At 36.1% G+C, this 16,116-nt stretch overlaps 1 protein-coding gene across 3 annotated transcripts in view; it reads right to left on the reverse strand.

The window, feature by feature from the left end:
• LOC119661675 (protein grainyhead) overlaps nucleotides 1-16,116 on the reverse strand; it is a 421,106-nt gene that overhangs the window by 89,827 nt on the left and 315,163 nt on the right. For all 3 annotated transcript variants that reach the window (XM_038071113.1, XM_038071114.1, XM_038071112.1), the window contains exon 4: nucleotides 12,611-13,081. In XM_038071113.1, coding sequence (XP_037927041.1) covers nucleotides 12,611-13,081 — 471 coding nt within the window. The remainder of the gene's footprint in view (nucleotides 1-12,610; nucleotides 13,082-16,116) is intronic.

Genomic DNA, 16,116 nt, shown 5'->3' on the forward strand with positions numbered 1-16,116 from the left:
TGTGTGCTTGATAATGTCATATGTCGAAAATGCTATATTTTAGCAATTTACATTTAGGAGAATTGTCCGTTTGTCTGTCTGTCTGTCTCTATATAGTATGATGTTATTTTTTCTATTTATTCCTCTCAATCTTTGGTATTTGAGATACAATACGGGATACAGATAGCTATGTATAGTTTATATGTAGATAGATTCTTTATAATATTAACCTTCACTGAAACCCCGTATACTAAATCCAAACAAATGATAGGGTGATCAAATAAACATGACATCTAAAATAGCGAAAATAAGTTTTACGTGAATCTGTCTTTTTTATAGAGACCATTCATACAAGAATTGATTTTTATATACGTTAAGATATTTGTGTATACTTTTCCGTAGCGATGTTTGTTGTTTGGGTGTTTGTATGCGTTGGATCTGCTGGCTTGGAGCATGAATCTGTGATTGGGCGTTTTTAAGGTTTTTTTCAACGTTCTATAAATTTGATAAGGCAAAAAATGTTTCGTAAGGTGTATATAAATTTGTGGTGAAGATGATCTTCCGATTCGATTTTTCGATTGCTAATTAATTCAATATTGACCTTGAAGATTTTGTTTTTACCCTCAGCTCTTTCTTTAGGTTTCTGTGTTTCGATTTTTTTATAGAGTTAACGATTCCAATTGATTTTCAGATTCGAAATAAAATATAGAATAAATGAGAAGACGCGCCTATATTACCACTGATTAAGTTGCGCTGTATCCGACTCAGTATACTTGAAAAGAAGAATCGTAAAAAGGGTTTTCTTCAGTAACATTAAAAACAGTGATAGGGCACTATACCGCAACCTTAACAAAAGATGTTACTTTTTATTTTCATTGTCTCGTATAAACAACATTTTCGCTTTTTTTCATAGCCTACTAGCTTATGTTGCTTTTAATCATAAATATTTATCTGGAGAACTAGCAGATATTGTGCTGTCTTGACTTTCCTGTTTTATGAAAGAACTCCAACTTATATAATATTTTCAAGGGCAAAATATAGATAATTCTTAGTAAGTTGAACTACCTCAACAAGAGTGCCAAATTCATAAGAAACTGACTATTAGGTCAGATATGGTCTCAAGCGGAGGAAATTGAAATCAGGTGCATAGATTGATTTACATTTACATAACCAGTTACAGTGCCTTTTTGTAATTTAATAGAAGATCGAGAAGATTGCTGCTATTTCAAATCGTATTTTACTTCGAATTTGATACCGCTCAGGCATTTATACATTCTCTGCGCACGTACAGAACTAGGCTATTCCAGACAATTATTATCCATATTGGATATAAATAATTGACTTTATTATTCTTTGACTTTCAGTTGATTTCAGCGTACTTTTGTATGTAAATTGTCTGATTCAATTATAAGTGAAAACTCAAATAGCAAACTGATATCAAACCCCCGTAATAAACATTTCAACTCGCATTTTACACCTTAAATGGCTGCTAGGCACACCTTCAATCAACTAAGCGAGCTAATATTCCGTTTTTTGAAAGTTTTGTTTTTGTTACAAACATTGTCTTATCGGTGAGAGGTCTTTGTTATATTTTAATTGAATTGAAAATTGCAAACATAATATTATCAAAGGCAAGCGGTCGGAGTCAGACGGCTTTGTTTTGAAAGTATTGGAAGGAACAATTGAAAATTTAAATTCAAAGATGACTATCAGCAGAAAAATAAATACAGGCTGAACATAGGGCAAAAATATGGATTAGTAGTCGACGCAGTTTATATAGCCTCTATTGTTGATAAATTCAGCAATTCAGGCTGAATTTTATTTTAACCTGTCAATTATGAGCTTTAAACAACTTAGCAGTTCATCGATTGTAAAGGAGGGATATTCTGATACCTCGTTTTCAGCACTCGTACTGTTTCAATTGGAGTAATAATGAAACTGAGATAACATTTGCATAGTATGTTTGTTTTCTGATACTATGAAATGAAATAGTCGAGGTGGTCAATCTGAAAAAGTGGTGACAGTTCATCAGGTAGGTCTGCCAGCATCTATATGCAAATTCAAATAAAGTACACCGTCAAAACGCACTTGTTTGCCTGTATAAGCCAGGTTCGAGAAGGTTTGTTAGGTCCTTTGGGCACTTCGGTCATTTTCACATCCCACAAAGTGGGATTTGCACATGTATGGATATGAAAATATCGTGGTCATGAGAGAACCGTGAAAAATTTCAAAGGCGAACGTTAAATGCAAAAGTGGTAAAATGCGATATCGGCCGCCCACGTAGAAACCCGGATATCGCAATCGAGAGATGAAGATCGACGATGAAAGATACGACGGATCATAACCTACGATCTGTCGCAGACTACGATGATGCACCGTCTGTATGGTCCACATTCTACCTCAGGATCTTAAGGCCAAATTTTATGGACATGCTATACTGGAGTAAACTTGGAGTTTGAAGTTAAGATGGACTCTTTGCCAAGTGCCGATCTAGGGTGTCGCACCAAAGGGACTATTTGTTCATCCTACAAGTTTTCTATATTAGTGGGAAATTGTTAATCCTTTCCCTGTTATTGACAGAAATTTCTGCGCGACCTTGTTACATGTTTTATTTTCCGAAGATAGATAACTTCTTAAAGTCTGAAGTAGTAGATTTTTGTCTATTCTTTATTTATTATCCAGAGTGCCTCCTGGTAAAATGCTTCCTTGAACATTTTTAAAATGATTGCGCAGTGTACCTGAGCAGCTCCGCTTACTTTTGTGATCGGTATTGGAAATGGAAAAGTGTATGACCATCTGCGGGAAGGGAACTTTCTCGGCAGATCCCGTGGTGCATACACAGCACACACAACAAAAGAATATTTTCTAGCAGATAGGTTCCGGTATCAGATAGTGACATTGGTTAGGTCTATTTTTAAGCATAATCCACATATTGATGGAACACGCCCAGATGATGTTTGAGAATGTGGTTGGATAGTGCTGAGAGTTGGTGGCAGAGTTAAGTCATCAGATCGACCGACGTCTAAATAGTGGCCTGCGTCCGGATTTATTTTATCTTTCCAATCTAAATGACCATTACAGTTATGACAATTCTTTTAATGAGATTGAGAACTTTGTATGAGAATGTGAAAAATGGATCCAATGCAAATATCGGACATTTCTACTGGAACTATGTATACATCCGCAGTTAGAACTCTGGATATGTTCAAAAAGAAACACATCCTCAGTTGAAATAAAGCATTCCCCGGTGACGTGATAATATTCAGAAACAACAAATTCATAACGACTTGGTCGACTGAATGAGATTCAGAAACTGCAAAGAACAATTCGATGGTTTTAGGATAAATAACAAGAAACAAAGAATGTAGTTAGTTGGTACATTGATTTCGCCAAGGCTTTAAGTAGAGTCCAAGGTATTCATCGCATAGATACGAGCCTAATAAAGTTTCTGAAAACAGTCATGGAAGAGTGGCATACGATGAAGTCAGTACATTCAGATGAGGGAAACATAATCAGTATATGAAAAGGTGTTTTCCAAGGGGATTTATTAAGTTCCCTTCAATTTCGCTAAATAGTCTTTCAATACTAGTGAATGAAGATATAGCACATGGGTGAATTATTAATCAACTAAATGCGAAGTGGGCATTTTTGACGCACTTAGGTGACATTAAGCTGTATGTTGGCACTGATGAATAAATGTCTTAGACCCTCGTTGCACATAACTGGAGTGTATGGATGTAATAGATGGCAAATTTAGATAAGTGAAACTGTAGCTGACACAGACTCTTTTAATATCTAGAGTTTCTGCACGTAACTCATTTCGTTGTTGTTGTTCTGCAGGTCAAATTCCTACAAAGTTTAAATCGGGTACAAAAATCACATCTTTTGGGATGGAATAAAATTAAATTAAAGCTGATTGACTGATTTTGCTATCCTTTTATTGCCATAAGCGCTCAGAGCAATGCAGTAAACGAAGACTGATCAAGAAAATGATCAACAGTATATATGGCTATTGTGTGTGTCTAAATTCTGAATGAATCGTCCAATACGTACTCTAAAGCGGATGGATGTAACTCATAATATCAGGAACCTCTTCATAGTTGACGTTGTGACACAAAATCAGCGCGAAGTCGGCTGGGGGCTGCTTATTTTCACGGCAAGGAGTAGATGAATCCCATGAGTTCGGTTGCTTGTAATGTTAATGCGCTTGATGGGTTTCATTAATTCATTCAGTTTCAACTGGTTTTTTCATAGCAAATTTTAACACTGTCTTCGAAGTCACCCAGCATTACTTTTGCATGCTTTGTCGATAATGATCAAAGGTTTTCCCCATTTGATTGTTTGTAATTTCCTCGCCTTTACTTTCTATCAGGGCATGGAGTATCCTCATTTTAAGAAATTTGACTTTGCTGCAGACCGGACAAATTCATTCGCTTACTGACTTGAAAACCATGATGTATTATTTGAAAATGAGCATAATAATAATTAGGCTTAAATTTGGCAGTTGGCAGGACTTGCGGCACTGCGTGTATTATTTGAGTAGATACTTGAATTCTTAATAATATCAACATTGAACAGAAATAGGAGGAAAAGGGAACTGACTGTACTTCAGGGTATCATAGAAATTTGCCGGCTCCAAAAAAGGGCCATTGTTCCCTTAATATTGGCAGCTACAGGCATGGTCCTTAAGTTGCGGTTTCCCACAAGATTTGAAATTATTGTATAGTCTGGTTGAAACGATCTGGAAATACACTGTCTTCTCTCTTCGTAAAGTAGGATTCAGATCACACTGTAAGACAATTAATGATCGTAGCAGGTACAATTTGGCATTCATCGAAATTGTGACATTGAAAAGAAAATGATTTAACATATCTAAAGTCTCTACATATGATTTCAATACCATCTGAAGATGGCTGTTTTTGTCTCGCGGATATGATGAGTTATTAGGAAAATCGAATTACAGGCCCGGGGGGATGTTTAGAGTTCCTTATTAATGGAGGCCCGAGCGGACATCGTCGACGAGGATGGTAATCGTACTTCAAATAGGTAGACAGATCTGTAGGCAGATTGGATGGATAAGTATGAGAGTGGCTTCTTGAAAGCTACTAATGACATAATTGAAGCTGCAGTTACTTTTAAAAGATAGATTAGCGGTCTATTTTAGGAATGCACCGTATGGAATAGTAATTAAATGATTTGTTTTTGTTTTTATTTTTTAGAAACTTATGATTTGTATTGAGTTGGCCCCACTTACTGTTGTTGTCGATGGTGGAATATATACATTTTATTTGGATACCAATAGGCATAGCATTTGAGAGTATAATAATTAGGATCCCAATAACCTAATTATTATACTTTCAAATGCTAAAGTACTTTTTGCTGTAGGTGCACGTTCTTGTAGATTATTGGTTATGTAATTAATAATTTACAATCCAATTTTCAATTTAATAAATTTACAGCAGCCAAGCATACCTTATATCACGGGTTGGTAACATCTTGAGGTGGAATATTGAATGATATATAGAAGGATTAAGGGAGAAAATCATTTACATAATAAGAAAATGTTGAAGTTGATCGCGCCCGTGCGGGTTCAAAAACGTCTCCGATTCCTGTTATTTTGTCATAGAGTAAATTAACTGAATATTTCACTACTTTATGATTATTTCAATTTAGTGAAAATAAAATTCACTTCCTCTTGATTTCAAGTAGAAAACCTGCATTCATTTTCCTACCATATGTACCTGCGTCGAAAATATTTTTAACCCAATTAAAGCACCGCAAAATGGCATTGGATTTTATTTGAATAAATTTTCTAATTTAAATAATTTTTTGACTAGTGTTTGCGGATAAAACAATGCGGAATTATTTGAGATTACTAAATCTCCAGATAAATTGTTAATGTCTGCTTTCTAAAACTGTAGAAAAATGTCCTTGCTAATGACATATTTCATTAATTTACTAATATTTAAATTACCTGACTAAATGCAAATGTTAAAACTGCGAATGGATAAATTTTATAGCGCATGGGGAAAAAATGGTCTACACATTGCTCATTTGCATAAGTAATGATTATTGTAGCTTATAGACTGGGTGCTGCGTATACATATATTATAATATGTTGAATGTTAACGTGACGCATTCAATGTTTTGTTACGTCTTTTTTATGGTATGATCCAATAAGGATTGATCAGAATTTGGAAAAAAATATTAAAATACTTTTAAGGACAATCATTAATTCTTTTTTTTCGACCTCGATCTTTTAGCAAAATCGTTGCATCCCGGATAGTGTATATCTGTATAGCGGACCTCAATTGCCTGTGACTTTAGGGTAAATTTGTAATAATAGAAATTTATTTGCTGAATCAAACCTTAATGAAGTTTTTAATTGTTATTCCGGACTTGCGATTTAAAAAAGCTTCGGAATTATGCATATGTATCCCATATTGATTCATTGCTTACTTGAGTATACTAAGCTTTGAGAAGAAAAAACGTCTAAATTTTTCGCTTTGAATCTCAAATATCAGTAGGAATGTTTGTGTTTATTCAATTATAAGAGGTTTACCATTTACTTAACCCCAATGTAAGGGTAGTATCATCAGTACTGAAATATTATACATAAAGCAAAAATACATATATCTCTACTCTACTATGTATAGTGTTGTACAGTTTCGTTGAAATCTGTAAAGAAAGTATGTCACAGAATAATGGAAACAATCCTACTAAATTTCCCTCAGTAATAAATTACGATTATATATTTTTTGCTCATTTTGCTCTGGATAGAGTGGGATCATCTACGAGGATTTCCATGAATAATTGAAATTATTTGTATCGAGGACTTTATTGAATTCCATTAACCCAGTCGATAGCATGCTATGTTTATTATGTCTTTTCTCAGTTTTCTGATTTCGGATTCAAATTATAAAACATAAATGCCATGCAACACAATTCAAACTCTATGAAGCCAAGTGTAAGGGTATCAACGTAGATCCCATCATACCTTTGAGCGCCCAGTTGCTCGCTCGCCTTTCAATTTTCAAACAGAGCGTATAGCGCGTCGCATTTCAAAATCATAACAAAAACATGCCGATTCGAAACGTGTGTCATAATTTCAGAATTTATAGGTAACAACAAAAGGAAAGGAAGAAGTCACTGTACTGCATCTCTTCTCAAACAAAACTATCGACATCGGATTTTTCTATGGTCTACGAATAGTACGAGAGGATATGAATTGTCAACCCACTTGAATATTAACCGTCGCCTTGTCTGAGACAAAAAATGGATTTTTTATTGAATTATGAGTTTTTAAACGTTTAGAAATGTAGCGTGAATGAAGAAGAATACAGTAAAATGTCTTCCCTAACAACAATTTATTGTATGGTGCAGAGTATTTCTTTGAGAAGAGATATCGAGTTCCAGGAACATTGATGGTTCGTTGTTTTTATAAAAGCTCTCTATGAAAGTCTGACATCGATTCTTTGAAATATACATACATATACAGAGGCATAAAGGACTAGAGAAAGAGTATATTTTGCAACCTACCTAATATTAAGAATGCAAGTTCGTTTTATAATTCCTATGAGGAATTCAAATTACAACGGTATTAAAGGCGAGTTTGAGTAAAAACAAATGAGTTTTTACACAGAAATGATTCCAATGAAATTGGTTATGGTAATAAAGTAGTGCTTTGTGAGGATACACACATATGTAGTTTGGAATAAGTTGGCAGCAATTTATTAAATATTTTCAAAAAGGAGATTGACAGTTGCGTAGTGCATAAATATTGGGAAGATATTTGAAGTTCTCAGAAAGTTCTCGCTATCCTTTTCATTTGGTTTAGTCTATTTTATTTTTAAATGTATTGTTGCTGATTATACAGACGATATTTGATCACTGCTTAACTTAAAAGGAGACCTCAATCTCCCTCATACTTTATTAGAGAAATCTGATTGTATTGTAGTAGAGATGATACCTGGTAGTTTTGGTATTATCTAGGAATTCAATAGCTGGAAATTTAAAAGTTTTGAATTGATTTCCTTATTATTGTGAATTTGTACTAAACATAATGTATGTAGTAAAAATTCGATTAAGCAAGAAGTAATGGTGAAAACACAATTAAGACTAATCGTTAATCTTGATAATACTTTAGAGGTCAATATTTTATCTTGTTTAATTATTAAAACTGATATTTCAAACAGCTATTTCTAAATTAATTTTCACAATAACAAATTTGAAATAACACTCTTTGTATACAATGCAAGTCGTTAAATAATTGAGAGATTAATCAATTCGTCTATAAATTATGAACGTATATGATTGAACAACATTGAACTAGTCGACTAACCGATTAATGCATTAAGTCGATTAAAATATAAATGACGAAGACCGACCCAAACAGCGGTGATTTGATATGTTAGACTCAGATTTGAGAACTTCTCAACCCCACCCGGGGAAGAGGCGAATCGGGTCCTGATGAGTTGACCATGCTACCGAACAGGGCAAAAACTAAAGAGGAAGGTTAATTTAATCTATCTATCATATTAACAATTTACGGTTGAGACTGAATTGTCATCATTAATGAAGATTGCATGCATCAAGGATTGTTTGTCCTTTTTGAAGGAGTATTGCAAACTTTTATTTAGATCGCAACGATATTGATAATCAATCGATGTATAGTTACTTATTGCTTAGCGGTATGTTATGAATCATAGGAGAAGTGAATGCTGCACTTTGCAACGTTTTACAGTTTGATGTCTACAGTATTTTCTTCTGCCAGCACAAGCAGGATGAAAGACAAACTTTTAGGTATAATTCCTCTGCTGGGCGGTATAATTCAATAAATTCAATGCTACTATACAGGGTGTCCTGTTCATGAGGATAGACATTTTAATGGTGGATATTACCCCTAGTTTAAAGAAAATTCATCATCATCAACGACGCAACAACCGGTATCCGGTCTAGGCCTGCCTTAATAAGGAACTCCAGACACCCCGGTTTTGCGCCGAGGTCAACCAATTCGATATCCCTAAAAGCTGTCTGGCGTCCTGACCTACGCCATCGCTCCATCTTAGGCAGGGTCTGCCTCGTCTCCTTTTTCTGCCATAGATATTGCCCTTATAGATTTTCCGGGTGGGATCATCCTCATCCATACGGATTAAGTGACCCGCTTACCGTAACCTATTGAGCCGGATTTTATCCACAACCGGACGGTCATGGTACCGCTCATAGATTTCGTCATTGTGTAGGCTACGGAATCGTCGTTAAAGGAAATTCGTCCATCGAAAGGGAACTCTACCTTTTACTGTTATAGAGCTTATCGTCAATAACGTCAAAAAGCTTGACCTTCCCCTAAAAAAACGTAATTTTTCACTCCTTCAATCATTTAATCTCAGATCCAATATTCAGGAACCACATAAAATTTTTTATAAATGGACATTTTTTCAATTGTAAGGGTCATCATCACTTCGAAGATATAACTGTTCACCCTTAAAAACATTCAAAATCGGTTTTCCATCTAAATTTTAATATGCATTATTGTAACGATAATTTCAACTTATAAACCTGCAAAGTTGTGTCATTGTATTAGCTCTCAAATGCATGTAAAAATGGGTTATAATATACAGAAGGATGCGAAAAGTAAACAAAACTGGGAGAAGAATGACAAATCCATCGCCTTTACAGCCACCAAACGATTCAGAAAAGGCTATACATAAGCCTGCACACCATCCTCTATAAAGACGAAAAAGAGAAAATGAACAGATTTCTAAAGGAGATTATGGTGAACTGCATACTTGTAAAAGCTCTTGAATTTCGTTTCAATAGCAACATCCTCGACATCAAGTCCACTAGACGTAAATGAAAAGTGGGCTTACCCTTTGCTTTTCACCGGGATTGATATCATACTAGCAGTTTTTGAAAGCGAACACTATTGGCCACTCATCTTCACCAATTGATAGTTAGCGATAGGATCACTCATTCCATATTCTCGCTTTTGCTGTTAGGGACAAATTTTGTTGTGACGTGGATATTCAGAAGATATTATTGAATTTGCCGTTTCTTGCCAAACCAGTTTGAAAACAGTACCTTAATATTGCATTGAGATTTAAAGTGGCCCGTCTCATTTCAGGTCGCAAGAGAAATTACTTAGAAAATTTTGGATACGAAAAATGCTTCTAATGCTTTCGTGAAATAAATTTGTCCCTCTCAAAAAATGAACTCAATACCAAATGATCCACTCTGGTTCTCAATGTGCCAATTGATGAGCATGTACCTGTCGAAGGCTAGGATAAAGGTTGTGTTTGGCCAATGATCTTATCAATATTAAATCTGTCATTGGCAACTTGAACGCCAAGATGCCTAGAGAAAATTACAAATCAATGAATTGAAGTAATAAAAACTTGTTGTTTCTTTTTCGTTGGTGTGGGTGTTTATTCTTGCAAAAACCGATATTTCGGGAACCACTTGTTCCCTTCATCAGTGCAAAATATCGGTATTTGCAAGAATAAATACCCACACCAACGAAAAAGAAACAACAAGTTTTTATTACTTCAATTAATTAATCGTTGGAAACACCGCATAATTTCACTCTGAAATCAATGAAGAAAAAAAAATTTGAGAGATATTGAAGGCGGCTATGAAGTTTTGCTTTTAAAAGCAAAAGATTACGATTACCTACCATGCCATCGTGAAGGCTAAGCGGTAATCAAACCCCAAGCCAACGAGTGACTGCCGCGTCAAGGGCTAACTGATCGTAGGGGTCAAGATGTGGCCATGAACGGCGGACTCTGAGTATTAGGTCAGGCTTGTCCCGGCATAAATGGCTCTGCCGATATTGATTTAGTTTCCCGGCAAAAACAGAAGCTTCTTCTATCAGCAATCCTTCCCCAGGGCTCCAATCGGCATCATTTTTTGAGATCTAAGTATTAACCACGGATAAGGATTTGCCTATAGGCAAAACAATGCCTGGAAACTGGGTAACTTACATTTACAGTGCGGCAAGTATATACAAGTCGGGAAACCGGAAGCTAGACGTTTCAGATATGAAATGTTTTGTGTATTTCTTTTAGAAAAACCGTGCCGTTAGTACGTAGCACATAATATATGCATATATTATGTGAGAATATCCACATTCAGTGTTAAATTTGCGAAGAAGCGGCAATTTTGGCTTATTATAACTTTGCTAGTAATAGTGCGATTTCCACCAATCTTGGTAGGATAATGCTCTATTTTACATACTACATTGTTTCGTGGTGTTAGAATGAAATTAAAAGGGGTTTTGTGGTCAATTACTAAAAATAATAGTAATATACTATTATAAACTTTGTTTGAAAAGATATCACTATGGACCGTATTTCCGAGCCTAGGCACCATTTTTCAGCCTTTTCAGTTGGGTGGTTTCTGAAAATGTGTCCGTCAAAGAAATGATCACTTTCGACACCCCGCATTCCTCACCTTTCCAACAAATGTCAAAACTAAGACTGGCTTCAGAAAATACTAACCGAGACCAAATGAAAGGTCTCGGTTATGGCTATATTTGATGAAAAAAAATTAATACCCCAACCCTTTTGCATGTATGGGGACCTCCGCCAACAGTGGTTGAGCTTTCTTATGTATAATAATGTTGCTTGATTAAGTAAAGACGGTATTCAACTTCCTCCATAGATACAAATCGACGAGCCCAGAGTACATCATTTCTGCTACTCGATTTACGATTGGAATATCAAGTCCTATAAATTAATGGCTACTTTTTACTGATTACAATGTAATTTGAAGCAAATATTGGATTTTTGAAAAATTTGTATTTTCTTTAAATTTAGTAAGCAAACCTGCCTCTTTCGAGTGGTGTGTAATGATGTTAATACTAATATACTAATCCTTATAGTCGACTCTATTTGAAAAGTGTAGTATTAACATTTAAAACTCTGAACGAATGCAAGGTACCAATTAAATGCAAGAAGTTAAATAAAAAAGTCATGCAACTAATTTTTAATCACGATAAAAAACATTACCACACCCTGTTGTATACATATACGTATGTATGTAGACATAAATTGCGCATTTCCTCTTAAAATTTTGCTCAGTGTTGTGAGTAAACATCACGGACATTGTAAAATTAATTTCTGACATCACTATAGTGCTCTAAAAGGTGTTATAGGTGTGATAAAATCCTCCTCCTTTGCAATTTTAATTGAAACACGTCGAAGGGAAAGTGAATGGGCGCACAAAAGGCTAAATAGTGCGAAATTCGATTGGAGGCCAACAAAGATGCAGACCATCTTGTGTCTCCAGAGGAAGGTTATTAGTGGGCTTGAAATAGGAAACGTTTGGCAGCTGGGAGGTTCCAAATATGAGATATTTGCGCAGTAGTCCGAATGCGTTAGTGGTTGATGATAGTAATCAAAGCGGTCAATCGTTGCATCGATTGATGGTGTGGTTAGTGCACATATGGTTGGCAACATAATACATATATGAGCCTGATAAACATTTTCTAGCTAATTGGGAAACGTAAATGATATCAATTGGAGTGCAAAATCAGATTTGGGGATGTAATGGCCATTATCTTATCGTTCACGTTCGATTGCTGGCCGCTTTGGAATCTGTCGGTTCAACTGTAGGAGGATTTTGAAAAACTCACCTCCAGTGCAATCCATCCTTATTATCTGTGACCTTATAGTATTCGTAAACGAATGAGGCGCTCCCATTCGGGTTTTGTACTTCGTGAACTTGATGATGAGGCACTGAACCCAATGCAGCCCCAATATTAACACTTGTAGTGCCGACCGTTTGGCCAGCGCCATTATTGGCAGCATTTGCATGTGAATTGATGCCACCACCATGCTCATCATGGTCGCTTTGAGCATGTCCGTTACCCGAAGACGATATATTTAACATGGCCGATGTAACGGCGGTCAATGGATGCTCGAAGTAACGAGCAGCGGGCAAATATCCCCCAGATTGTGTGACACTTGTTTGACCGGCCGTCACATGATTTATGACTTCGGTGGTTGTGGTGTGATTGTGCTGACCAGCAGACTGTTGCACCTGCTGATCGGTGCTAGTTGCAATCGCGGACATTGGTGAATCCGGATTAGAGGTTGTCCGTCGTCTGTAAAGAAAAAGAAAGAAGACATGCGAAGACGATGGTCAGTTAGAGAAATTAATAACACAACACAAGATGATGATGATGATGGTGATCATGAAGAAGAAGTTTGAGAAGTAGATTGCATAGAAATTGCAATGGAGATTTGAAAAATAGAAAAACCGACACGCAGCGACAGGCTACCTGTAAATGGGAAAACGAAGGTAGAGGCGTCTTCCATGGACAAACACGGTATGGGGTAGAAATTGCCCGGTCGGCATAAATTGAAACATTTAACCAAATGACGCGATGTCGGGGATCAATTAAAAAGTTGTTCCATTAAAAATACGCAGTACTATCCGTTAATCTGTTTGAAGATATTTAGGAGAGTGGAAAGCAGTAAATGGTGCAGTCTGGTGGCACGTCATTGAAAAATAGTTGATGGCTTTGGATCTTACATGAATTTGAACACGAATAGATTTCTCTTGGCGTTGCTCCTTTTGCACGAAGATCCATTCAAAGTAATCGAGGGGACTTATGTATGTTAGCCAAAACTAAAATGCCACTGATTTGAGCATGCCAACAGACATGTTCCCAAAATATTTCCGATTTTCCCCCACGAGGTTTATAAATGTAATCTCTGTGCAAAAACATTATACTAACTACGATTGCTATAATACTTTGAAACCCAATATCATTCAAGAACATTTCTATGTAAGTATTTATATCTTTCTGGTATGAAAGAAATGTTTTCGAGTTCCTCCAAAAAAATTACTGTAAATCTCCATTTGTATCGGATCAACTTAATAAAACAGGAGTTATCGTATATTACTAGTGTGGTTCATACTCCTCCTCGGATTTGGGTAATATCCAAATTAAATAACTTCCCAGAGAAAATAACCGACAATATTAAATGAACCGCAGAAGCAGTTCCTGGACGTCACAAGGAAGGGGATGTTCACCTCATGGATCTTAATCCTCCCAAAAGAGAAATATGATCTATGTTACGTAAAAAAGAGCATAGATACCTCAGAAAGCGATACCATACATAATCATGAAGGGGAAGCACATGTTATAAAAATATTTTGGGTGATGTTAAATCACCTGAAGGTAATTGCATAGCAACAACAAAACACAGCAACACAATGAGCACGACAAAAGCAACAGTTTCCAACGCCCATATACGACGACGTGAGCACACAGGCACATAACTCAACACGCATATATTATTAGAACATGGAAATGTCGTGATAAAAACAACCATTCCACCACAATCAACTTTAAATGCATACATTTAAAATTCCATAGTTAATTCCTCACTAGTAATTTTCATAAATTTCAAATAAATCTCATCGCCATTCATAATTAATTCAGTTCTTGATTTTATTTATGGATTAATTTCCATTCGGTTGATAGAAAAACGCTTATTAAAAGAGACGAAACTCACGTTTTTTGTCTATTTCTTTGAAATAGAGGAACAAAAGTAGAGGAAATCAACTTTTGGATTATGCTCAGTAGGAATTGAAGAAATGGAAGAATACTCTTTCGAAGAGAAACAAAAGGAATACAGAAATATTAGGAACCGTGTAGTAGCGAGTGTATTGCTGTTGGGAGGAGGATCAAAATGGAAAACTTCATATCAATTAATTTCAGTTTAGTGTATTTGTAATCGAAAGTTTGGATTGCGTAGTGATGTATTTTATATACCGTCCTTGTGACAATATTTTTGGAAAATTACGTAACTTTTACTGAGAATTTAATGTAAAATGTATTTGTTCTTGTGTGAATCAATAGGTTTCATAAGCAAACCAAAAATAACACTTTCACCAAGAAGAGAAGGAATTTATGCCGAGGGATGTATTTACACCAGTTCTTCAATAAATACTCGTACTTCATCATCCATTTGAGACTTCGCTTCGCTTCTTCCTGATGACAAGTTCGAAGACAGGTTGAACTAGAAAAACGATCGTGCCATTCAGATAAATACCTCCAAAAACACTAGAGCATCTACTCCAGTCGATGCAGCAGGAAACGCTCTGATCTTACCGACATTGAGTAAGGATTCCTAACCCATTGGCAGCGTCAAGACGTAAATAAACTAGTATAAGTCATGAAGACTAAAAAGTTGGTGTCTATACACTTAAAGTGGTATACTTGCCAACAAAAAGCAAGAATTTGAAGAAACTCTTCGGCTGGGACGCACGTGTACTCTACAAGAAACTCGATCCTGTCGTCAAAAGAAGAAGAAGAAACTCTGGTGTCTCTGTTGCTATCTCTGAGAATTTGCAGGGCGGAATTAAAGACGTTGAATGATTCGAATGATGAAGATCACTATCATTTCAGTTGACTTATTTATTTACCGCGTTCACACGTGTGCCACAGACAGATCGATCCGATTTCGGGATAGACGACTTTTGGCAATAATTCAAAACAAAGACTTATAACTTGTTTTATCATGACTATAATGTCATTGCGAGTGACCTCAATAGCCATGCGGAAAGACAGATGGCAGCTGCTACCAACGGGGTAAAGGCTGCAGAACATGCAATGAGAACGACGACTCGTCACATCATCCCACGTTGTATAGGGGCAACAGTAGGATTCAGATTGAGTACATTTTCATCAGAAGCCATTGTTTTCTTTCAAAAATCATATCCTACATGATCATCGCATCTCAAAAACATAATCCACAATACGACCTATGCAAAACATGGAGTTACCAAATCTCGAAGCCTACTAGCAGGTGCTTCACCATAAATTGAATTCTCAGGATGGCAAGAAAGATTTGTCTTTCGTGAATCGAAAGGATTTTTTTTATTAGGGATAGCCCTATCGTATTTATTTGCAGACATCGATATTTCGCCAGTTAGCTGCTCTATTCGTCAGTACTTGTGTCTGGATAGCTCAGTGGTTAGAGCACAAGCCTGTCGTACGGAAGGTCGCGGTTGAAATCTCCCTGGCGACAGTGGGATTTGTATCGTGATTTGAGTCAAATCAGGGTAATAATCTAGCGCGAGAGTAATGCTGACCACATTGTTTCCTACAGTGTTCTGTAGTGTATC

The sequence above is a fragment of the Hermetia illucens genome, chromosome 1 (assembly GCF_905115235.1).
Source record: "Hermetia illucens chromosome 1, iHerIll2.2.curated.20191125, whole genome shotgun sequence".
NCBI classification, from domain to species: Eukaryota; Metazoa; Arthropoda; class Insecta; order Diptera; family Stratiomyidae; genus Hermetia; species Hermetia illucens.